At 31.7% G+C, this 24,201-nt stretch overlaps 2 protein-coding genes across 2 annotated transcripts; one reads left to right on the top strand and one right to left on the bottom strand.

The window, feature by feature from the left end:
* Positions 1–9,173: 9,173 nt before the first annotated feature.
* Positions 9,174–13,320, top strand: LOC114183613 (polycomb group protein FERTILIZATION-INDEPENDENT ENDOSPERM-like). Its single transcript, XM_028070693.1, has 13 exons — positions 9,174–9,468; positions 9,563–9,628; positions 9,735–9,857; positions 10,436–10,516; positions 10,592–10,684; positions 10,791–10,866; positions 11,394–11,473; positions 11,549–11,620; positions 12,098–12,157; positions 12,263–12,359; positions 12,570–12,633; positions 12,871–12,930; positions 13,027–13,320. Exons 1-13 carry the CDS (start codon positions 9,253–9,255, stop codon positions 13,094–13,096), a joined length of 1,158 nt encoding a protein of 385 aa, XP_027926494.1. The 5' UTR covers positions 9,174–9,252; the 3' UTR covers positions 13,097–13,320.
* A 1,275-nt stretch (positions 13,321–14,595) lies between these two features.
* LOC114184972 lies at positions 14,596–23,969 on the bottom strand. The gene is made up of 20 exons (XM_028072415.1): positions 23,627–23,969; positions 23,458–23,546; positions 23,256–23,365; positions 23,117–23,171; positions 22,606–22,700; positions 21,803–21,869; positions 21,667–21,729; positions 21,269–21,439; positions 21,081–21,174; positions 20,919–20,989; positions 20,719–20,794; positions 20,553–20,596; positions 19,629–19,696; positions 19,196–19,281; positions 18,946–19,103; positions 17,498–18,836; positions 17,075–17,361; positions 16,109–16,315; positions 15,875–16,031; positions 14,596–15,103 (listed from the first exon to the last, which is right to left on the bottom strand). The coding sequence occupies exons 1-20, from the start codon at positions 23,736–23,738 to the stop codon at positions 14,808–14,810; spliced, it is 3,645 nt and encodes a 1,214-aa protein (XP_027928216.1). The 5' UTR covers positions 23,739–23,969; the 3' UTR covers positions 14,596–14,807.
* Between the last annotated feature and the right edge of the window lie 232 nt (positions 23,970–24,201).

Below are 24,201 nucleotides of genomic sequence, written 5' to 3'. Positions count from 1 at the left end.
AAACCTTAATTATTAATTGGTCATTACTTGTCAATTAATAAAATGTAATGAATAATTTTTATATTAATTACAAAGATAAGATGAAATTGCAAATTTTGTAACATTATTTTATATAGTATTTGTGACGTTACCTCTAAAATTAGATCCAGTAAATTTATATATGTAAATAGCATAATTGTTTAATTGTCATAGAAGATAAGACGTGGACCTAATTTTCATTTTAATCATAAAGACATAATGAAAATCTATGTTTTATAACAATGTCTACATAATATTTTATATACATAAAATAACAATTTTTTTATTTTTTAATCATGATGCAAATACAAAGGTAGAACTTTTAATATGAGTTGGGTTGACTTGAATCTTATTCGAATAACCCGTAAAATTTTCTATACATCTAAATTTTTGTGTGAGAAATTGAAAAATTACACATTTTCTCTCTCCAATTTCTTTGTGTGAAACCTTAAGAGAGAATAGTAAAATTACAAAAGATGGTAAGAGACGCTAAAAGGAAGAAACATTGAATGAGATGAGGTAGAATTCATTCATGTAATCTAATTTAATTATTTAGTTCTGATAAAAAATTTCAAATATAATTTTTTTTTCTGTCATTAAGGTGAGTATGAATCAGGATATCCAGTAAAATTATCTAATTTACGTCAATTATAAAAAATATTAATTATTAATTAGTCATTATTTATTAATTATAAAAATTTAATAGTATAATTTAATTATTTAATTTTGATAAAAAAATTATTATTTTTTAATTACTAAGGTGAGATTGAATTTGGATATCTCGTAAAATTATCTATTTTACATAAATTATAAAAAATCATAATCATTAATTGGTCATTGCTTATCGATTATAAAAATGAAATAAATATTTTTTATATAAATTATAAAGATAATATGCAAATCCAAGTTTTCTAACCGTCTTTAATGATTTTAATAGACTAAACAACTTATTTTTTTATTATTTTAAATGAAATTAAGAAGTTTTTTATTATATTTTATTTTATTAGTGTAAATTTCTGTTATATCTTAGTTGCCGAAGAGGAATGAAGATTAAGAAATTTATAGTTGATATTAGACTTGAATTTTTGGTGTTTTGATGAGTTATGACTTTGTGGATCAGTTGATATATTAGGTTCAAAATGGATAGCTTTCAATTTGTGAGTTGATATTGAAAAATGGTACTTAGGCTGTGTGAAAACATTGGAGGAGACGAAGAAAACAATGGAGATGCAAGGTAGAAGTTAGAACTTCTTAAATTTTTTTATGTAAAGTGATTTGACATTCAAGAAATGATAGTTGAGGTTCTTTTTTAACATTTCTATAATAGTTAGAAATGCAAAGATATTCAACGTAAACATACTGGTGGTGGTGTGTATGATTTTTTAAATATGAATAATATTATATTAGTAGGTGATAATAGTGTAATGTTGTTAAGTTAATATATAAAATAAATGTATATTTTTTAAAATTAAAATGAAATGAATAGAGAGAATAATTGTTGATGAATAAAAAAAGGAAAAACAATAAACCCCGTTTTATAGAAAATAGGTAAAAGTAACTGTTAATTTTAAACAATTCAATAAATAATTACATTGTAAAGGGTATAATTGATAATATGAAATGTGGACACAAAAGAGAGAATTTTCTTTATATTTTGTTATAGATGATCAAATTATTGTCTTTATTTTAGTTTTGTTTAATTTATAAGAGAGATTTTAGGTAATAAAGGTTAGGTTAAAATGTATTTTGTTCATAATTTTCGTCAAGTTTTGTCGAATCAATCATAATTTTGTTTTTGTGTTCAAATAGGTTCAAATTTTTGTCAATTTTATACAATTTGGTATTTTTTTGCTAACACCTTTTAAATCATTACTGACCATGAACGGTGATTGTTACGTGTCATTTCGTTATTTTTTTTATATTTTTTTTAAATGTCCACATGTCAACGCAGCAGCATGCCAAACGTATCAAAATCAATGTTATATATTCAATTTATTTCCTATATTTGCTATTTATTTTTTCAATTTAGTCCTAATTTTGTTTAAAATTGAGTAATTTTGTCCCTCTCGAAATTGGGACCAAATTTAATTTTTATATAATAGTTATAATGATGTGAATTTTAATATATTTAATAAAAAATGTGAATTTTAATATAAAAATTAAATTTGGTTTCAATTTGGAGAGGGACAAAATTAGTTCATGTTTAAAAAAATTAGGACTAAATTGAACAAAAATAATGAATATAGAAACCAAATTGAATATAAAATATTGACTCTAACCGGTAATATGTTGTTGGGTTGACATGTGAACATTTAAAAAATTTAAAAAAAAATCAAAAAAATCACAAAGTGACACGTGATCGTCACTATTCATAGTCGCTAATGATTTAAATGGTGTTAGCAAAAAAAAAGACCAAATTGAACAAAATTAACAAAAATTGAGACCTATTTAAGCATTAAAACAAAATTAGAATTGAAGTGATAAAACTTGACAAAAATGTAAACTAAAAAGGTATTTTATCCTAAATTTACTAATCTCATTATAAATTTCCTTAACTTATTGAATGAGTAGAAGAAAAAACAATTTTAATTCCTTATTGTAAGTTTGAATAAAGTAGGGAATAAAAAGATATAAAATTTAGTTCCAATTTAGTGTAAAACTTTTGGTGATGAGGTGACTACTCGTGTATTTTTAATAAAGATAGAACAAATATTAGTATATTTATTTAAAGATTAACTATGTTTTTTTTTTCTAAACTATAATGTAATTTTGATTTTTACATCCAACAATTTTATTTTTCTAAACTATAATTTAATTTTGATTTTTACATCCAACAATTTTAATTGTTTTTTTACGAGACAAATGATTGATGAATCACGCTGACCTTTTCACCTTTTAGCATATTGATAAAAGGGAAATTTGTAGAATGCATCCCACTCAAATCCTTGTGTCCACTAAAGAGATTAAAATAGTGAGAGATGTCTTTGAGAATTTTCTTTTTGTGGAAAGAGTAGTCAAGCCATATGACAACATATCTAACGCTAAGTAATTCTTATATTTTCTCTGTTGTGTATATATTTTATATTTTATATTATAATAAATTTAATGATTGATATAATTTAGTGTACATTGTTTTTTACATCTAAGTCAACTCATTTGAGGTTAAGATGACTTCATGTTCATAGGAATAAACTATATGATGTATCGATATTTCAAAGTGGGTCACGTATCTGTGTTTGATACGTATCTATATCTATATCTGACATGTATTCGTACTTGATGCTTTAAGATACTTTATCCATACTTATCAATAGAGCATCTAATTTACAAAGGTAATATAGTACAAGAAAATATTTGAATAATGATTAATTTTAGTAACAAAATTAATTAGTCACTATATAGTGACCAATTTAAGTATCAATTTTAAAACTAAAAATTATTGACAACTAAAATAGTTTCAAAAAATTATAATTAGTCTCTAAATTGATAATTAAAATAATTTTTATTATGAATTGATTTCTAAATTGGCCAGTAAAATTAGTTACCGAGATTTTGACTACCAAAATAAAAATAATTGGTCACTAACATTAGCTACTACCAAAATAATTAGTTTATAAATTGGTCTCTAATTAGGAAATTGGTCTCTAACATATTTTTAGTAACTAAAATTGGTCATTATTTAAGAGTTTTCCTATCGTGGTACTTTTATAATGACAATAATTTATATTTTTTTATGTTGATAACTTTAATACATATAATTTTATTTTGGATTAACAAAATAACAATCATATATTTATTATGTTTTTAAGAATTATTGTACCTATTTTTCGATATTCATATATCGCATATTTATCACGTATCGTGTCCTACTATTTTCAAAATAAACGTATCGACGTATTGAATACGTATTGTGTCTGATACACGTATCGTGTTTGTGCGTCAAAACATTTAATATAAATTATCTGTCTAACTACTAGTGAATTTTATTATATAAAATACTTCTCATTATTTGTATTTAATTTGTACTTATATTAAATGAGGAACCACAATCATATTTACGAACATTATTAATTTATAGACGAATGTAATATATAATTGACTCAAAAGACTTAAATAACTAAATGTGAGTTCTAATTTTTATTGATCAAATACAATTTTGAATATGTGGATTTTGAGATGAAAATTGACATGAAAAATTCACGCTTTTTACATTACTTGGATCTATATTAATTATATAACTAACATAAAAAGGGAACTGTAGTCCTAAAAGTTCAAAGAAAGCATGTGATTCGAAACCTATCACAATATCTAATATCATGTGCCTAACTCATGTCACAAAGATAAAATAGTGTAAGAAATATCTTTTTTGTGAATAAATTCTTAAAAGTTCAAATTTTAATTTTACCATTATTATATATATATATATATATATATATATATATATATATATATATATATATATATATATATATATATATATAGCATATGTGCTGGTTTCTAAACTCTGCAGAGTTCAGACGCAAGGGTTTATCACCCAACCACACATAGGGTTAATCCTCTAATGTCTTGGGCCCAATATGTCCCAAGACTAGGACCTCTTGCCACTCTCACCACTTAAATGATTCTACTTTATGTGAGCGTGAATAATTTTTAGAGTTTAGGATACCTTCCTTTATCTAGACATCTCTTATATCAAGATATACACTAACCACCATCAACAAGAGTTTCCCTTGAAACTCTTCTACCAACAAAATCCACATGCCATATCAAGCGTTCAATTCTCATGCCAAACCACCACCAATCAAACAAGTCATGTTTCTATTTCATACTCAACATAACAAAATTTCATTTAATCTCATACTTTATAAATGCATACCATGACATACATATATCACAAGATAGTATTCATCCCGAGTGCCAACAGTTAAGTACCTGTAATTCCATACAATCAAGCACAACACATAGCCATAATTCTTACATCAAAATTCCTAAGAAAATTTATTATCACAAAACCAAAATCACTGCAGTAATGCGTGACACATTTCTCAAGCCACATATATCTAATCGACGATCCAACCGATCAAACCATAAAATAGCATGTTATGAACCAAATGTCCAAATTTGAGCTCAATCCAACTGTTAATGAGTCGGGAAAGTCAATTTTACTAAAATTGCGCATATCAGAAAAATGGGCACTCGCCCAATGATCACCCAGACACTTCAGAATATGAAAAAATAATGTCAAATATCATATCACAGTTTCATGAATATTTGAACCCCTAACTTGAAAATACACCAAAAATTAATGTTTTCCCCAATTTTGTCTCATACTTCACAAAACACGAATAACATAAAATAGAAATATCGTGAAACCCTAGCTTTTCTTACCTGAATAATGCTCGAAAACGATAGCAAACACTTATCAGAGAAACACCGCAGCTCCAGAAATCAAACAACAAGCTGAAACGTGGATACAAAAACAAATACAGGACATGAGGATGAACCCTAACCCAAACCAACGTACCCCAAACGGTAAAAGGGGGAAGAAACAAAAAGGGAGTTTAAAGATTCAACTTACTTGGAAGTTGAAATGAGTTTGGCTAGCTCGTAGAGGAACGTGAGTGAAACCCTAGTAGAGCTCCTGCTTAAGAAAGTAGAGGAAAGGAGAAAACTGTTTTTAGAAATGAGACATAAAATGAGGATTAGGGGCTGAAAATGGGTATAGGGGGTCCTCAAATGGGCTGGCCTTAGGCCCACGAAAAGGCCAAATCCAAAATGCTTTAGAACTAAAAAAAATGGGGCTTACATAATTCATTCATGTAATCTAATTTAATAATTTAATTTTGATAAAAAATTAAAATATATTTTTTATTATTAAGGTGAATTTGAATCTAGATAATCTCTAAAATTATCTATTTAATATGAATTATAAAAAATCTTAACTATTAATTAGTCATTACTTATTAATTATAAAAATGTAATAAATAATTTTTATTTTGATCGTAACACAGTATAAAAATAAAAATTTTATATAAGGTCCGAACAAATTGATACATGTAAATAACTTAATTGTTTAATTATGATACAAGCTAAAGTACATATCTTTTCGACATGAGTCAGCTTCACTTGAATATTGGAATAACGAGTAGAGTGATCTATTTAATGTAAATTACAAAAAATCATTATGATACAAGTCAAGATACAAATATTTTTAACATGAATAGGATTGAGTTGAATTTTTTATATGAATTGGATTGAGTTGAGTCTTGATCAGATAACTTGTAAAATTTACCTATTTAACATAAATTATGAAAAATCATTATGATACAAGTTAAGATGCAAACATCTTCGACATGAATACGATTCAATTGTGACTTGGTCAAATAATTATAATATTATCTATTTAATGTAATATATGAAAAATTGCAATTATTAATTAATCATTACTTATTAATCATAAAAATAGTAAATAATTTTCATTTTAATCATAAAGACATTGTGACAATATAAATTTTATACCAATGACATCAGAATCAGACATAGTAAATAATTTTTCATTTTAATTCTAAAGACATTATGACAATATAAATTTTATATCAGTAGATTAATGTTATAATATCATATCTGACGTCATGTCTGACATCACATCTGACATCATGTCTGATATCACGTCTGATGTCAATGTCTAACGTCATGTCTGACATCACGTCTGATGTCAACGTCTAACGTCATGTCTGACATCACGTCTGTCCAGATCAGACAGACTGCATGTAAAATAACTAATTTTTTATTTAAGTAAGAATGCGGAACTTTCAACCTGAGTCAAGTCGGGTTGAACTGAATCTTATTTAATTATTTGGATGGGATGATGTAGAATTTGTTCATGTAATCTTATTTAATTATTTAATTTTGATAAAAGCATAAAATAAGTTTTTTTTTTTAATAAGGTGAGTTTGAATCTGTATATCTCGTAAAATTATCTATTTTACCTTAATTATAAAAAAAAGTTAATCATTAACTAGTAGTTGTTTATTAATTATAAAAGTGTAATAAATATTTAGTATAATTACTGATTTGGTATCCAAACTTTTGGTTTGTTCAATTTAGTATCCCAATTATCTAAAGAGATTCAATTTGGTCATCTCCGTTAAGTTGGAGTTAACACCGTGTCCGTACATGACACGTGTCAAGCCATGAAATTTTTTATTTTTTTAAAATTTTTTGTTTTTAAGAAAAAAATTATTATTGTTTTCAAAAAATTTAAAAACTGCCACGTGTCAGTTTATAATCGTGCCACATGGCAGCTTACAATAATGACACGTGACAGTGGTAATAGTTGTTTTCAATTTAGTACCCCAATTTAAATTTTTGATTCAATTTAGTACCCCAACTTTTTAGAATGATCCAATTTCGTCCTCTCCAATTTGAGACCAAATTAGTAAATAAGTTTAATTACAACTTATATATACATGTTACAATAACTTTTTCTAATATATACATCAAATCATTTCACCTAAATACTTAAATTATTTTACTTTTTACATTTTAACCTTTGTAATTTTTTACACTTGTAAAAAATAAAATAATTTGAATATTTAGGTGTAGTGATTTGATGTATAAATTCAAAACAATTATTTTAACATGTATATATAAGTTATAATTAAACTTAGTTACTAATTTTGTCTCAAATTGGAAAGGATGAAATTGGATCATTTTAAAAAATTTGGGTACTAAATTGAACCAAAAATTTAAATTGGGATACTAAAATGAAAACAACTATTACCACTACCACGTGTCATGATTGTAAGCTGCCACGTGACACGATGATAAACTGACACGTGACAGTTTTAAAATTTTTTAAAAAAAATTAAAAATTCCATGGCTTGACACGTGTCTTGTACGAACACAGTGTTAACCTCAACCTCAACTTAAGGGAGAGGACCAAATTGAATCTTTTTAGATAATTTGGGTACTAAATTGAACAAACCAAAAGTATGGGTACCAAATTGAACTTAGCCAAAAAGTTGGGGTACTAAATCAGTAATTATACCTAAATATTTTTTACATTAATTATAAAAGGGTTAAATATGATTTTGGTTATTTAACTTTCATTAAATTTTGGAATTAGTCAATTTCAAAACTTTGGACCAATTTAGTCCTTCATCTTTCAAAATAAGTAGATTTAGTTCTTTAAATCAACTTAATAAAAAACACTTGTGTGATCCTTTATTTGCGGGTTGGTGAGCCAACACGGCTCACCACGGGTTCAACCCGGGTGAGCTAAGTTAAAAATTAACCCGTACTGAAAATTGTAAAAATTTTCAACCTAACCCAACTCAAACCTGTGGTGAGTCGGGTTGGCTCGTGGGTTCCAACCCATTTTGACAGCTCTAGAAACATTAAATAAACCTAACCAAATTTGATTAAAATGACTAAATCCACATATTTTGAAAGATGGAGGATTAAATTAGTCCAAAATTTTGAAATAGACTAATTTCAAAATTTATTGTAAGTTAAGGGAGCGAAAACATATTTAACCCATTATAAAAAATAATATGAAAGTCCAAAAAAATTATATAAATAAATAGCATAATTATTTAATTGTGATTCTAAGTTAAGATGTGGACCTTCTAATATAAGTCAGTTTCAATTGAGTTTTGGTCGGATAACCTATACAATTATCTATTTAATATAAAATATGAAAAATCACCATCATTAATTAGTCATTACTTAGTAATTATAAAATAATAAATAATTTTCATTTTAATCATAAATACATTGTGACGTTATAAATTGTATACTAATGAACATAATATAAACTCTTATGTGAATCAAACATAGTGATGTCTAACATCAGGATCAGACATAGTAAATAATTTTCATTTTAATCCTAAAGATATTTTGATTATATAAATTTTATATCAGTATATCAGTATCTGATGTCATGTCTGATATTATGTCTAATGTCATGTTTGATGTCATGTCTGATGTTATGTCTGATGTCCAGATTAGACAAATTACATGTAAAATAACTAATTTCTTATTTGTGATATAAGTAAGAATGCGGAACTTTCAACCTGAGTCAAGTCGGGTCGAACCGAATCTTAATCGGATAACCCATAAAATTCTCTATTTATTTAATTTTTTGTCTGAGAAATTAAAAAATTGTATTCTTTCTTTCTCATGTTTCTTGGTTGAAACCCTAAGACTAAGAAAGAATACTAGAAATAAAATATGGTAGGAGAGGCTAAAAAGGGAGCAGAGACTAAAAAGGGAAAAACATTTGGCTTAGGGTGTGAGCCTGTGGTGGGATCTTTGGCTCCGGCGAAAAAGAGAGACTACAAAATCACCAATCGCCTCCAAGAGGGAAATCGCCCTATATACGCTGTCGTTTTTAACTTCCTCGACTCTCGTTACTTCAACGTTTTCGCCACTGCTAGTGGCAACCGAGTACGCCCTCTATTTTTTTCTCCGCCACCTTTTTTCTTTTCAATCCGAAAGTTTCAATTTTTAATGTTTCTTTTTTCTTCTTCTTACTCCTTAGATTACTGTTTATCAATGCCTTGAAGGAGGGGTTATTGCTGTTTTGCAGTCTTATGTGGACGAGGATGTAAGTGAACAGTGACTCTTCGGTCTCTATTTTCTCTAACTTTTGTTTTTCTGTACATGCATGTGTTCTAAAGTTTGTTTCTTGTTTGTGTTTTTATGTGGACCAGAAGGATGAGTCTTTTTACACTGTGTGTTGGGCATGCAGTGATGATGGGAGTCCATATATTGTGGCTGGCGGCAGCAAGGGGATAATCAGAGTCATTGATTCGGGCCGTGAGAGCATATACAGGGTATTTTGGTTAAAGTAGTGAACTCGTGATAATCTGCTTGAAGCTTATGAACATGTGATTATAGATCTTTTATATTTCGGTGGCTTTTGTCAGAGATTATATGGAGTTTATGTCGGTTTATTTTATATGTATGCATTCAAGGTGGTCTTTGATTAATGGTAGCTCTGTTTACTTTTTATTTTTATGGTCAAGTTAGCATTTTTCTGAATTTTGTTTTCGTAGAAAAAAAATATTGGTTTCCTTGCTGGAGTTTAGCTTGAGCTTATGAAAATGGTTAATGTCTTCATTATCTATTGTTCTTAGCTTATGTTAAGAAACTTAAGGGAAAAGTGGTTCACAATCAACTTCATGGATAACCTTTTTATCGTTGAAGCAGTGCTTATGTTCTTACTGAATCAAAGCTTAATTAAGTTATTTACTCATATGTGCCTGCCCTTAGTGTTGATTGTTAATTTAGAGTTTTGAGGGCATTACTGCAAGCTAAATGCCTATGACTGTATTTTTTGTCTCGATAATATGGAAAATCTATTGGTTGTGCTCTAATCCCTTCTGCTACATAACATGACATCTCTCTGCAGAGTTTTATTGGCCATGGGGACTCTATAAATGAAGTCAGAACTCAAACATTAAAACCATCACTTGTGATATCTGCAAGCAAAGTAATTGGCTTCTCCACATTTTAACTATTTAAAGGAATCCTTTGTTTCTCATTAATGACATTTAGTGTTGATCAGGATGAATCTCTCCGGTTGTGGAATACTCGTACTGGAATATGTATCCTGATATTTGCTGGAGCTGGAGGACATCGCAATGAAATCCTCAGTGTTGTAAGTGTACTCCTTTTGCTTGTTTACTTACCTACCTATTCGTAGCTATAATATAATATTTGGATTTTGGAGATTAGCCCAACTAATTTTATGTTTCTTACTGTAGGACTTTCATCCTTCGGATATATATCGTATTGCTAGTTGTGGCATGGATAATACTGTAAAAATATGGTCTATGAAGGGTAAGATATTTTGTTTTGTGGTAGCGATATTGATGCTACCTTTCTAAAGATGGCAGAGTGAAACATAAACTGAAGTAATGGTTGATTGATATTAGATTGGTAAGAGGGTAGAGTGAAAAAGTCATAGCTGTTTCATCAGTTATAACGAAAATGAAGAAATAAGAAAAAAGTGATTCTTTTTCCACTAGGTGGAGTTGCCTACATGGATTGAATGTCACCATTGTGTCAATGTTTTTAGGAATGCTATTGAGGGTTCCTTGATATTCCATCTCCTCTGTTTATCTATCTATCCTATGTTACATATAATCAATTATTCTTAATGGATTTGATATACATTTTTTATTGTATCTCTGATATTTTGTTTCATAATAACATATGCTGCAAGAAACAATTATTTTGTAATTTGTAAAAAATTCTTGTGCGGAACATTATACCTGTTTCTGTTTACACATTCAGTCAATTGTAATGTACAAGCTCTATTATTATCCGTTTCATTTTAATCCATCATGTTCCTTACGTTTATGCAGAGTTCTGGAAATATGTAGAAAAATCATTCACATGGACAGATCTTCCATCAAAGTTCCCAACAAAATTTGTCCAACATCCTGTTAGTAACAATTTATTTTTGGTACATATCATTGATCTTTGTATAATTTCTAATTCTAGTGATACCTGTTTTCAGGTATACTGTGCTTCTGTTCATGTAAATTATGTTGACTGTACTAGGTGGTTGGGTGATTTTATTCTCTCAAAGGTGAGTGATTGTTCAATATCAGACTACTCTTCCTGGTGGAATTAAATGTTAGGTTTGTTGTGGAACTAGTATCAGCTTCACGTATCTTTGTAAAACAGTTGCTTTTCTAATACTATTTTATTAAAAAGGCAAATTAAATTTTGAAATTTTTTATGATAAAACTTTGGTGTAAGTTTGTATGGTATAAATTTTAATGACTTTCTTTGGTAGACAAGCTGAGGTAGCTTTACTGAATTTGATGTTTCTACACTTATCCTTGATGCTTATTTTAAATGGGAAATAATTCAGTGAAGTGTCTTTGTCTAAAAAAGTTTAATAATAATTGGGAGACGAGAAGTTATGGAGGTTTTTGAGCAAGTCCTCCATTTTGGGCACTTGACAAGGAATCATAGTATCGATTTTTCAGTTTGAGTTTTCCTCCTATTGATATAGTTAATTTGCCAATTCCTTGAGTAATAGATCATTTTATGTTTCCAGAGTGTTGATGATGAAGTTCTCTTGTGGGAACCTAAAGTGAAGGAAGAAATTACTGGAACGGTTAGTTATAATAATAATTATTATTATCTGATTTCATTTGTTTTTATAACATTTAAGTTTTAATCAGCTTCAGATTATTTTTGTGCTGTGTGTGTGGATGTTTAGGGTGCGGTTGACGTCCTTCAGAAGTACCCCGTTCCCGCATGTGATATCTGGTTCATCAAGTTTTCATGTGATTTCCATTTAAACATAGCTACAGTAGGTAAGAGTGATTGCTATTTTTTTTTTTAAATTTGTTATTTTCTCTAGTATCTACATCAGTTCCAGTCCTATAGTGATAGGAACCATGGATTATTGCACAACTTGTTGAACACATATTTCTGACAATTTGCACTAGTGCTTTTGCTTGCAAGTCTGTATTTTCAAGATTTTACTCTTTTTATGTTCATTTTTTATTTTCTGGGTCTTTCAGGTAACAGGGAAGGCAAGATTTTTGTTTGGGAATTGCAGTCATGTCCTCCTGTACTTTCTACAAAGTATGTTGTCTACCAACTGATTATTTCAAGAACAAAACTTAGAGACAGTTCTTTTGGTGGTTTATGTAGTTATCAATCAGAATTTAAGTGTGTTATCACCACAATCTGCAATATGCAAATAAATATTTACATTAAAAAGATTATACAACTTTCTGAGATGAACAACTCCAATTCTTATTGTAAAATTTCAATGGTGTTCTACTGTATGAAGTTCTTATGCTTAGTCACCTTGTTCAGGTTGTCACATCCTCAATCAAAAGCTCCGATCAGGCAGACTGCTACTTCCTTTGATGGAAGGTAATGATTTTGATATATTGATGATGATTCTCATATTTTTGATGCAATATTGTTGTAGTTTTTAACTTTAGTCTTCTGTTGTGTGTTATGTTGTAGTACTATATTGAGTTGCGCTGAGGATGGGACAATATGGCGCTGGGATGATGTTTCAAACTCTTCAACCTAAATTGTATTCATGCATGTCAAGAAATGAGGGCATTTATGGTTTATCAGGAACTTTGTTTATTGCATGTTTGTTTGTTTATTTTGGTTCGATGAGGTTCAGCTGAGAACTCAGTTAGAACTTTGAAGTTGTTCAAATAAAGAAAAGTTAAACCTTGAGCCATGTGTCACATGTTGCCGGTTTATACAATTTAGATAACTCAATTATTAGAGCATTTTCATAAATCAGTTCGAATGGTTCTTTCCCCTTTAATATATTATTTAATGCAAAATATTTTCGAAATGAATTAGGGTTTTGCGTGTGAAGTTCCTAATGATCTTCCATTATGCGAGATGATATTTTTGAAGGGGGTTTGAGTTAAATTGTTTAGTAGCGTAGATCTTAAACGTTGGTCATGTGTGGTCAATGTATTTTTCTACATTCGAAATATGCAGTGAGTAGTTGGTCAATCGTTTTCCTGCTCTTTTTTTTCAGATTAAGTTACCTTTTAGAATGGAAATCAGAGAAGTATATATTGTCATATTTGTTGCGATATTTTCCGATTTTCCATATAAGTAGTAACATTATATTGTATCATTTTTCATGTTATATTCTTTTTCCTATGGTGATAAGGTTGTATTTTCATGGGACGTGAAAAATCATATTTTGTTCTCATTTGAACTTTTTTATTTCCATTTTAAGATTTATAGTTTCAAGATGTTATATTCTTTTTCCATGTAAAAGGGTGGTAAGGTTGTATTTTCATGGGACATGAAAAATCATATTTTGATATTATTTGAACTTTTTTCATTTTAAGATTTATAGAATGTTTCTAAAATCATTTAAAGCTTACCCAATTTGTTTTATTTAAGAATGACATTTCTGATTACAGTATTTCTGATGTGCTTCAAGAAAGTGTAACACGTTCCTTAAAACAAACTCCTTCTGAACACCTGGATATGCTCTTGCACATCTTTAGAGTGTTCTATTGATTTGGTAAGAATTGAAATTTTAAAGTGTTCTATTATTTGGTAATAAAGAATTGCCATATATTTTTTACTCTGCAAGACATTTTTAATTAAAAACACTATTATCATTGATTTGATTCTTAAAATATGAGAAACACTATTATAATTACTAATTAAGAATTCAACAATTGTAATCTAATTATTTAAAGTTATATTAAATATTATTTTATTTATTACTGTTTTATCGTCTTAAGTTTATTTGAACTTTTTATAAACATTGTATAAAAAATTATCTGCTTTTTTAAAGAAGTTAAAACCTAATAGAATATATTTGATTAAGTTTAGTAAAAACACCGTTTAAGATTTTATTATGATTTTTGGTTTTGCGCAGTTAAAGTTGCTATTTTTTTTTCTACTCTGTATGCTTTTAGTGTTTAGTATTTCTCTATGGCAGAGTTACTGTGATTTCTTTCCGAATTAATTAATCACAAAGGGGAAGATTTTTTGTTGGTAGCAAAATATTCAGAAAATCTGGATCTTCCCCTTCCACACACATTAAACTCCCAAAAAAGATATCTCAACCATTGATTACGTTGTTTGGTGAAGGGAACAAAATTTGTTACATCAATGAAGAGCCATGGCGGCTGCCTAGCTTGTACAACACTCAACAATGATTTATATCCTATATACACAATACTGTAATCTATAATGTGAATAAAAACATTTTGACTATAAAATATACAGCAAAAATGGCAGAGAGAGGAACCTTAAAGTTGGTGCCGTAATTGCATCAATAAGTCATGCATAGTCTCTATCTTTTGACCCAGTTGGAGAATGGTAAGGTGTTGAGAAGAAGAGTCTGAAGTACTAATATCACTGATTAAATCATTAAGTTTAGCCTGTGAGTCCACAAGTGCTTCCTCGAGCAAAGTTAATGTTTGTTCCGAAGTTCTGTGAGATTCCTCATTTATGAGAATTGGCAGTGGAGAAATTCCTCTACTGCCAACACTTCCGTCTCTGCTAACCTTTTCCGGAGAGAAAATCTTATCAATGCCTTCACTTCCTGCAGATGATCAAATCGTTATTAGAAAATTACCAAAGGATATAAGCTAAGGTTCTGTTTTGTCTGAGAACGAGTTCCTATGTAAAATCACATTTTCCTACTCAATTTTTGTCAAAGCAAAATGTTTTTGGACGTTGAAATTTGAACGCAAATAGGCATTAAGTGATTCAGCTTGGAAAATCCTCGAAATTAGGAACAATAGGAGTCTGCGAAAGCCATGTGATTTGCTCGAATAGTAACCACAATTAAGTCTCCAATTCATGAGAAACTCCAGACAATTACTATTACTATTACATGTATTATTTATTGTACATCTATGAATTGAAATTTGTTCAAGTCACACCATCTTTAACCTTAGACTTCTGGTATTAGCTCCCTTAAACATTGGTTTTTTGAGGGTTAACAGAGTCAGAGTCTGTATTGTATATTACTATTATATATGGTAGTCGGCTACGGTTTTCATCCATATAACTGTCCATTGGATTCGATACGCAGACACTGGGTTTAAAGAATTATCCATTTCCTATAAATTTGATGGCTTCTAGTCCTGCACATTTACTCTGTTTGATCTATATGTCATACCAGTTAGTTCAGAATATTATACCTCAAGTCTTAAATCTATCTTCCGCGCTGTATGAAAATGCAGTTTTGGGAGATAAAATCATATCACTTCCCAACTTTAGGAAAGGCTAAGGTTCCACTAATGCAGCTTATAATAATGAGATTTTGTATCTGATGAGAAAGAATTCAATGCATAATTTAATAACTTACCTAGGTGCCCAAGTTGATCAATTACTGACTGGCCAATAGAACCTTCTAACTTCAGCAACCGAATAATTCCAGCAGTTATCCGGCCAATTGAGTCAATTTCAGATTTGCACAGAAAAGTAAGGTGCTGAACCTCATCCTTGGTTACAACTGCCTCAATCTGCATAAAGAAAGCATATCAGACACAACCTTCATATAAAAAGGAGACAACGTGCCATAATATGACATTCTCATTACCGGTTGTTTGACAGAGAACTTTAGGTTTTCCACTTCCCAATTAGCCAGTTCATCATCAACATTCTCCGCACCTAAAATCAAGCGAACTTCAACACCAATTCCTCCAACTGCGTCCGTAGATTCTTTACCCCCATTTGCAATTAGCATTGATGAAGGAATGCCCTTTTGTAAATGAGGCTTCAAGATTTGCAGACCTTGAACTCCAACCTGCAAACGTCGCCTCATTATGTAAGAGGAGTGATAGGAGTAGATCACATCTTAAAGACAAGAAACAGAAATGAGAAGCTACAAAAATAAACCAACTAATAAGGATTCTGAGTTTTGGGATATTTAAGTATATAAATCAGAGAAAAACCACATTGCATGATATTTAAAAATCTACTGGTTAAGTGAATTTTAAATGTGTTCTGACCATTAAGAGCAAAGTCTTTACTCATAGATATGTTCTGTCCATTTAACCGAAGTAATGAAATAAGTTATTCTGATTTTGACAACATGGAGAAATTAAAAAAGGTATCTGGAAAAAAACAAAAAATAACATATATACAGAAATATGATTCACTTCAAGGCATGAGAAGCAACAAGTTTTTTACAGGATATTTTATTAAAACCAAGGACATAAATATGTCTTCCAACAGATGTTCCGATTTTAACCCTAATAGTAACTAGTCAACAGAAAAATGTAACTGATATAATTATCCATCTAAGCTATCCCCCACCGTCCTAATCACAAAAATAGAGTGTTTTTCAAGTTTTACAATTCCTACTGGATGTGATGTCTGACAAAATGTTGAGCTATTTTGTTTAGCAAGTGTTAATTTTGCTTTATCTCCTTTATAGAGTCAACCAAAAATATATTATTCTTGAAAGCAAAAAGCAAATCTTTGATTCTGCCGAAGGTTGGAGAAGAAATTTATAAACATACACATTACAACTTTAAAAACAGAAAGAAAAATATTTCTTTACCGTAATCAATTCTACTGGATGTTGTTTTATTCTTTGCACTTGTATTTTTCCATCTGGAACATTTGGTGGGCTACTTTTTGCATTTACTCGTAAACCATGGAAAGATGCATGCCAACTCCTCTCTTCTCTGTCTTCATCTTCATGGCTGGAGAACCACCATCTTTCAGCTGTCTCTTGTGTATCTTCAAGGGCAAATAACCAGTCTCTCAATTCTATAGTTACATCCACATCATCAGGCTTCTTCAATTGGGGAAAAGCGGCTTCTTTCCCTTCTATCATACTTCCAACTGGTGAAAAAATAGGAAGGAAAGTTATTTAAATAGAGCGAACAAACATGCCCAAGATGAATTAAGAAACAAACTTTTTATGTATTAAGCACATTAACCAACTACAGAAATTTAGACAACATAGTTTGTTTCATACCATCTTCTGAATCATCAACAATGAGGGGAGTTGCCTTAAAAAGTTTTGACAACGGTCCTTTTTGTAAGTTTTCCAATCCTTTACAAAGACCCATTCCGGGAGCTCCATCAGGCCCAAGTATTCCAAACCTATGCAGGAGGGCTTCAGCATAGTTCATTCCACCACCAAGACGAACACCAGATACAGAGGCTGAGACATTTAAACTATGAGATTCCAAGTCTTGTTCATATAATGGTATTACATGCTCCATGGTTATATCTAGAAAAGGGACTGAATGAGCGTTTCCATTCAATAGATGCTTCTCATTCTTATGCACCCAAAAAACAGTTCTTAGCTGAGGATATCCATTATCGCTCAGTGAGGGAGCATTTTCCTTAGAACACAAGAATGAGGCCTTTTCACACGGCAAGAGCCCCTCAGCATCTACACAACTTATCTCAACAGTCTCCCAACGTAGAATAGTTGAAACAATAATAGCACCTCCAAGGGTTCTATGAGTGGCACTAGTAAATAGATCATCTCCAAGAAACTGCACTAAAGGCATCCCCTCAATATTAACAGAAGATGACTCCAGAAATCGAAGTTGAAGATTTTTCACTGATAAACTGACAGCAGCATCACTAGGAACCTTGTCCATCAGCTTTCCACCAAAGGATTTGTCCCTAATGTCCTCCAATTGTTTTCTTTTTCCAGCCATTGCTATCTTTTCACTAACTCTCCCAAAATAACCATATAGATCCAGGACAAAAAACAATTGTTCAACAGAAGTGTTGGACAGATACTGTTCACAAGCAACTCCAACCCTGACAATACCTCCAGGCGGGGGAACTTGTAACAAGGGACTGCCATCAGCAGTTGCCATAGCCACTTCTATGCAAGCATCTTTCAGATCAACACATCTCCACAATCCTGCCGTCTGTCCAAGAGAATTTTGACATCCAGGTCCATCAATGCATGCTTCCAGAGACAAAGTAAGCTGGGATGCTCTAGCAGTCCATTTCTCCTGGCTAGCATCAATTGGTTGACCTTCCCAAAGACTAAAGCAAGCAGGATCCTTCTCCAGGTTCAGCATTTTCAATTTCAGTGAGGGTGAATTTACAAAGAAAAGGCTTTCAATATGAAGTTTTGCTCCAGAAAAGGAGGTCTGAACTGTATTGTCCATGTCATTTTTGGAAATATCCAATTTGGTCTCGTCAAAAGGAACTGTAATATCCAGTCCCTTGAGATTGAAAATAAAAGACTTCACCGAGAAATCGGGTAAAATATCACCAGGATTGACAACAATACCGTCAGCTAATAAAGAGGATATCCTCAGACATGATTCTTCCTGGAGATGAATCTAAAAATATGGAAAGATTATCAAATTGTATCATTGGCAAAAGTAAGTACAGAATTGATTCAATTTTTAAGTTTATAACAAGCCATTTATCGAAGGATCCTGCACATACCACAAGTGGCTGGCAGTCAATAACAGTTTCAGAAGCAAAGGATGGTGGAAGTGGAGAGGGCATGATCTTAAGAGCATGGAGGCAAATTAGAGGGGTTCCCTCATTCAATTGCCACTGCTGTTCTTGTAAAGGATATATTGGAGGGCAAAAGCTTCTGGCTGAAAAAGAAAGGAGAGAAGGGAAGTGAGCAAATAATAAATGCATAGCCTGGGTAGTTACTTCTTTTCAAGAATACGTTGATAATTAATACCAAATTCTGGCACACGGAAAGCATCTCTAGTGCCAGCTTGCATTGATGGTTGCACTAAGATACATGGAGGACTACAAAAGGTGTCCCTGCATTCCAATATGTACTGAGTACAGATTATTTCCTTAGTAACAATTAGTCCAGTCAGCACAAAAAAAAAAGTTGTTAATCAGGTCCAACCAAATTGATTAATAAGTGGGGCATATTGCTTATCATTTTCATTTTCTCATTTTCAATCACAATAACTTCTCTCAATTCAACCAAAGTATCTCATTGCCAATATATTCAGACAAGTACACTCCCACTCCCAGCTTTTAATCAAATCCTATGAGCATGAAATCATTGAAATACACACTAACACCTGCCCATACACTCAGGCAAAACTTGGTGAATTCTTTTAATAATTATTATTCAGAGAGGGCACAGAAACACAAACCTTAAAAATAAGCCACCAATTGTAATTCTTGTCAAGTTATTATCATTATCTCCTTCAGAAAGACTGGCCTGCAAGGATAGTCAGTCGACGATATAACTCTATTACAACTGAAGGTCTGATAACATTGCACAATAGTCGGTGACAAACATGGAGATATGACATTGAAGAGTGAGCCAAATATGATTATTGTAAATGGCATTCCCATGAACCAACAATCCCAAAAGGATAAGCTACTGGATGAAGACACATATATGGTTTTATATTATTTTTCTGAGACAACCATTTTGCAAGAGCTCTTTGGGGTTGAAGCATGAAAAAACTGCAGAGACTATATAGTCTAGACTTCAGTTCTTATTGCCTCAAAGTCAACAAATAGACATTTGCCTTATCCAAGCTTCAAGCCCAAAGGTTCCCGCTTAAGGAGATTTGTTGGATATAATATTAATCATGTGCCTTCACCTAATAGCTTAAGCTTTCCAAATAATTGGCTCATAAATAGCACTATAAATACTTAGTTACTAATTAAAAAAATAAAAAATAACTTATCATGCCAAAATCACATACCCTGCATATATTTTTTGTTTACAGTTTTTTTATTTCTGAATTATTCATATCAGATGTGAAAATGACATGTATACACCCACTACAGAGGGTTACCATCAACATCTTATTACTCTACGAGCATCCAAAGGACCCAAATAAACTAAACTTATATAAGGTGTCTTAAGCCCCCAAAGAGAGTCTCAAAGGAAAATATAAGTCTCTATATGACTTTATTTTTGGCTCAAGGTTTCCATTCTACCTATTAGATAAGGCCAAGGTAGCCAGCATCAGTATCGAGATTAATATGGACAAGTAGCCAAGAAAAAAAAATGTGAGAAAAAGTATAAGATGGTCTCAGAAAAAAAACATCAAAAGACATACCCGAGAAAAAAAGAGAGACTGCATCAAAAGCTCAAGCTGGAATTCTGCAAATCAATGATAATAGTTAGATCATTGTGCGAGCAATGATATATCCAAAGTTAGGATTTTAAAAATAATTCAAGAAGACAAAGATTAACATAAAAAGACTATGTGGTTAACGACAAACCAGTATCTTTAATACAAAGAAATATATGATCTACGACAATCGAGACAAGAGAACGCCCAGCTGCTTCAGTGGATCGCTGTCATGATACAGTTACATACATATTTAGAGAAATCCAAAAATGAAATATAATATTGTGCTAGACAAACTACTGAGATGTTCTCAAAGGTGGGAAAAGTTAAGACAATGTGAAAAATGCTGACCTTGGAATCAACATCACCCCTGTTTAGACAAACATAAACCCCAGTCATAAATCTGAGAAGTGCACGTAGTCCTGCTCATATTTGTACCATTCCCATGTCATATCTCGCCATTTGTATATGAATTCAATATTCAAGAAACCCAAAATGTACCCTTTTACTAACCTGGTTCGCTTAATGCAGGGCAAACAGCTTCGTTGATGTGCAATTGAACTTCAAGCCCAAGTGGGCTATTCAACTCAGTTCTCTGAATTGTGATCTGGTAATGAGAAAGTCAAGCTATATGTCATGATTCACAAAATACTGTAATAAAACAGATGATTAAAACGTGTAGGGGGAACTGCATTAATTACATATGCTTCTCCTGATATTCCTTCTATAAAACGCTCTCCTCCAAAGAATACACGCTTTGCACCATCATCATCCCTAAGGTTTGACCCCTCCTCAGAGAGGTCTAGAGTAGCTTCTGTGAACATGTCGGGATGAGGTAAAAGATCAATAGACAAAGATTGCCATTCCAGTTTCTGGGCAGAACATAAAAACGTGAGAATAGTTATACGGTAATACACATATAGGCAACACAGTACCATCAACATTGAGGATATAGCACAAAATAGTTTTTGTGAAAGAATGCTAATCTTGTAATGAAATGAAACCTATAATATAGAAGAGAGATGCGAAAGGACATAAAATCACACGATACAGATTAAATACTGATAGATTAAAACTAGTGAAGGGGAAGATATATTACTTTGAAGACATATATGTACTTCTTGTTAGTGGAGAATTCCCGCGCTTCCTTAAGATTTACAACCTGGTTGGAAAAGTTCTTCAATGAAGTGCTATATGCAAGTAGAATCAGAACGCCAGCGATTTTAAATAATTACCTGCCAGTTTTCATTTGTAGTATACAACAAAAGGTTGCGTATGGTGATAGATGCCATAGGTGGTGCCCTGCGAGTCACACACAGTTTCATTTATAAACAGTCTTTGAGACAAACACAGCAAAATCTATCACCCATCAGGTCTATGCTAAAGAATTAAGACTGCCCCTTCTGAATCACCCACTATATTCTAACGCCATTGCAAGAAACCCACTTTAGATATTGCATCAATCCCAGCTGGGAACAAGATACTAGTATCAAAACTTAGTAGGGTTGGTCTATGAAGCTCGGACACGCCTCATAAATGAGGTGTCTTGTACGACACACGTATCAGGGAAGTGTTCAATTTGAAAAGACATCTTTTTGTCTTTGACATGGCTTCAACACTATGTTAATAACCACAAATCCAAAGATTTTCTAAAAAATCCATAAACTTGTAAACTTATTACATAAGTTTCTATTATGATTATAGAAATACAAAACAAATCTTATATTATCACTACTTTTTGCTTTTTGGATATTAGATAGACAGATTAGATTCATTTTTGTGTTAACAATGTGTTTAGATTATTATATTTGACTAATCTTGTTTATAGATGATTTGGAGGATGTAAATACATAATGATCTAATATATAGATTTGTGTCCGTGTGTCCTACATTTTAGAGACTACACGTGTCGAAGTGTTCGTGTCCGTGTCAATGTCATTGCTACATAGGAGTTGGTAAAGCATAAATTATTGAATGCTAAAGAAGATATTGAATAGAGAGCAATGGTTCAGAGCACTGGCTGGTATCAAGAACTTACCATGTTGCTCCCCCTTGGCCTTGGCGACGAGAACCACCACAAGTTTCAAGCAATAGATTAACTGTTTGAATTTGTATAGTCATGCCATCTGCAATCTGACAATCGTCCCCAGTCAGTAAGAACTAGTAACAATCAAACAAGTTGCATTCATGGACAATTGATCAGCCTAGGAATTTCAAACCTAATAGAAAGGATAAAATTATTAGGCTGAACAGCATTGCAATGTTGCAATCTTTCAGCGCATCTTTGTCCTCTATTAGGCTCGATAATAGACTAAAATTAGTAATCTCTCCTTACTAAAATTATCAATAAATTATCTTTGCCTACATCTTTACTATGTTATTAAGAATTTTGCCTCACAATATAAATGTTCAAATTCAAATCCCCCAAACTTTGTTAAAACTGACTACAAAATCAACCGAAGCATGATTTGACTACGAACAACCCGTTATCAGCATGCGCATATATGAACTCATAATTAGATAAACAAAGAGCAGAAGCAAGCTCAAACCTTATCAGCGAAACCATAACCACTTCCCTTGGAAGAGGCAGCCGACAGCGTGGAACTGCAGTAATCGACAAAAGCAAAAAATGTGAAACTAACGGCAGCAAAAAGCATAAAGCATCACCAGCCTCGTTTCATTGTTTACCAGTTCGAACTAAGCGATGCATCAAAATCAGAATTCTCCTCGAGAACCAGATCGAGTCTATCAATATGCACGACGATTGGCTCCGTCTGTACATTGCTCACAGACGGAAGCTGCAAAAAAGGCCACAAACAGCAAATCACAATTCACGATCGGAAACACAGCGAAGAAGTGAAACATAATCAGTTACCGTAAGCAACTCAACTGTTATCTCTAGTTTGCCGACTTTGGCAGTGGCAACGTTGAGCGCCGGCGGCAATCCGACACTGGAATGCAAGGCGTCGCCGTCGATATCTGAGAGCGAGAATCAAATCAAAGTCGGTGAAATGAAATTGGAGTTCGAAATTTGGATTTGAATTTGGATTTGAAGGTACCTAAATTGGAGAGGTGAACGGTGCGTCCCTGCAACTTGAACTGGTCTCGGGAGAAGGATTTGAGCCAGTACTTGAGAGTGTACTCGAGAGCCCGACCCAGTATTGACTCCATTTGCTGAGAATACCCGGGTTCGGATCCTGAGGTTCGGGTCGGGCTTTGCCGTGAGTTGATGATTTAAGCCTTTTCTCTCTTCGTCTGAGGCAGCGATCTCTGGTATGGTATTATTATAGAGGAATAAAACGGAATTTAGATTGCGGCGAGGCACGTGCGGCACGTGCGAGAGAGATGGCGCTGTTTTTATGAGTCAGGAGAAGAGGACCTCGCTGTGTCTGCGGTTTGTCCATTACTGTGTGTTGGAGGAAAAAACTGTGATGCATACCATGAATTTTTTATTTTATTTTTCAAACTATTTTCAACTTTCCAGCCAAATTTTCCTGACTTATATATAGTTACAAGAGATAAGAAAAGTGAAAAAAAAAAGCTAAAAAAATAGATTTAGTAAAAAATAGAGTATAAGTGATGTTTATAGAATTTTATCTATTATAAAACTTAAATGTGTAGATATATTTAACAC

This window comes from Vigna unguiculata, chromosome 5, assembly GCF_004118075.2.
Source record: "Vigna unguiculata cultivar IT97K-499-35 chromosome 5, ASM411807v1, whole genome shotgun sequence".
Lineage (NCBI taxonomy): Eukaryota > Viridiplantae > Streptophyta > Magnoliopsida > Fabales > Fabaceae > Vigna > Vigna unguiculata.
The sequence above is the reverse complement of the archived record's forward strand: the minus strand, read 5'-3'. Positions and strand labels throughout refer to the sequence as shown.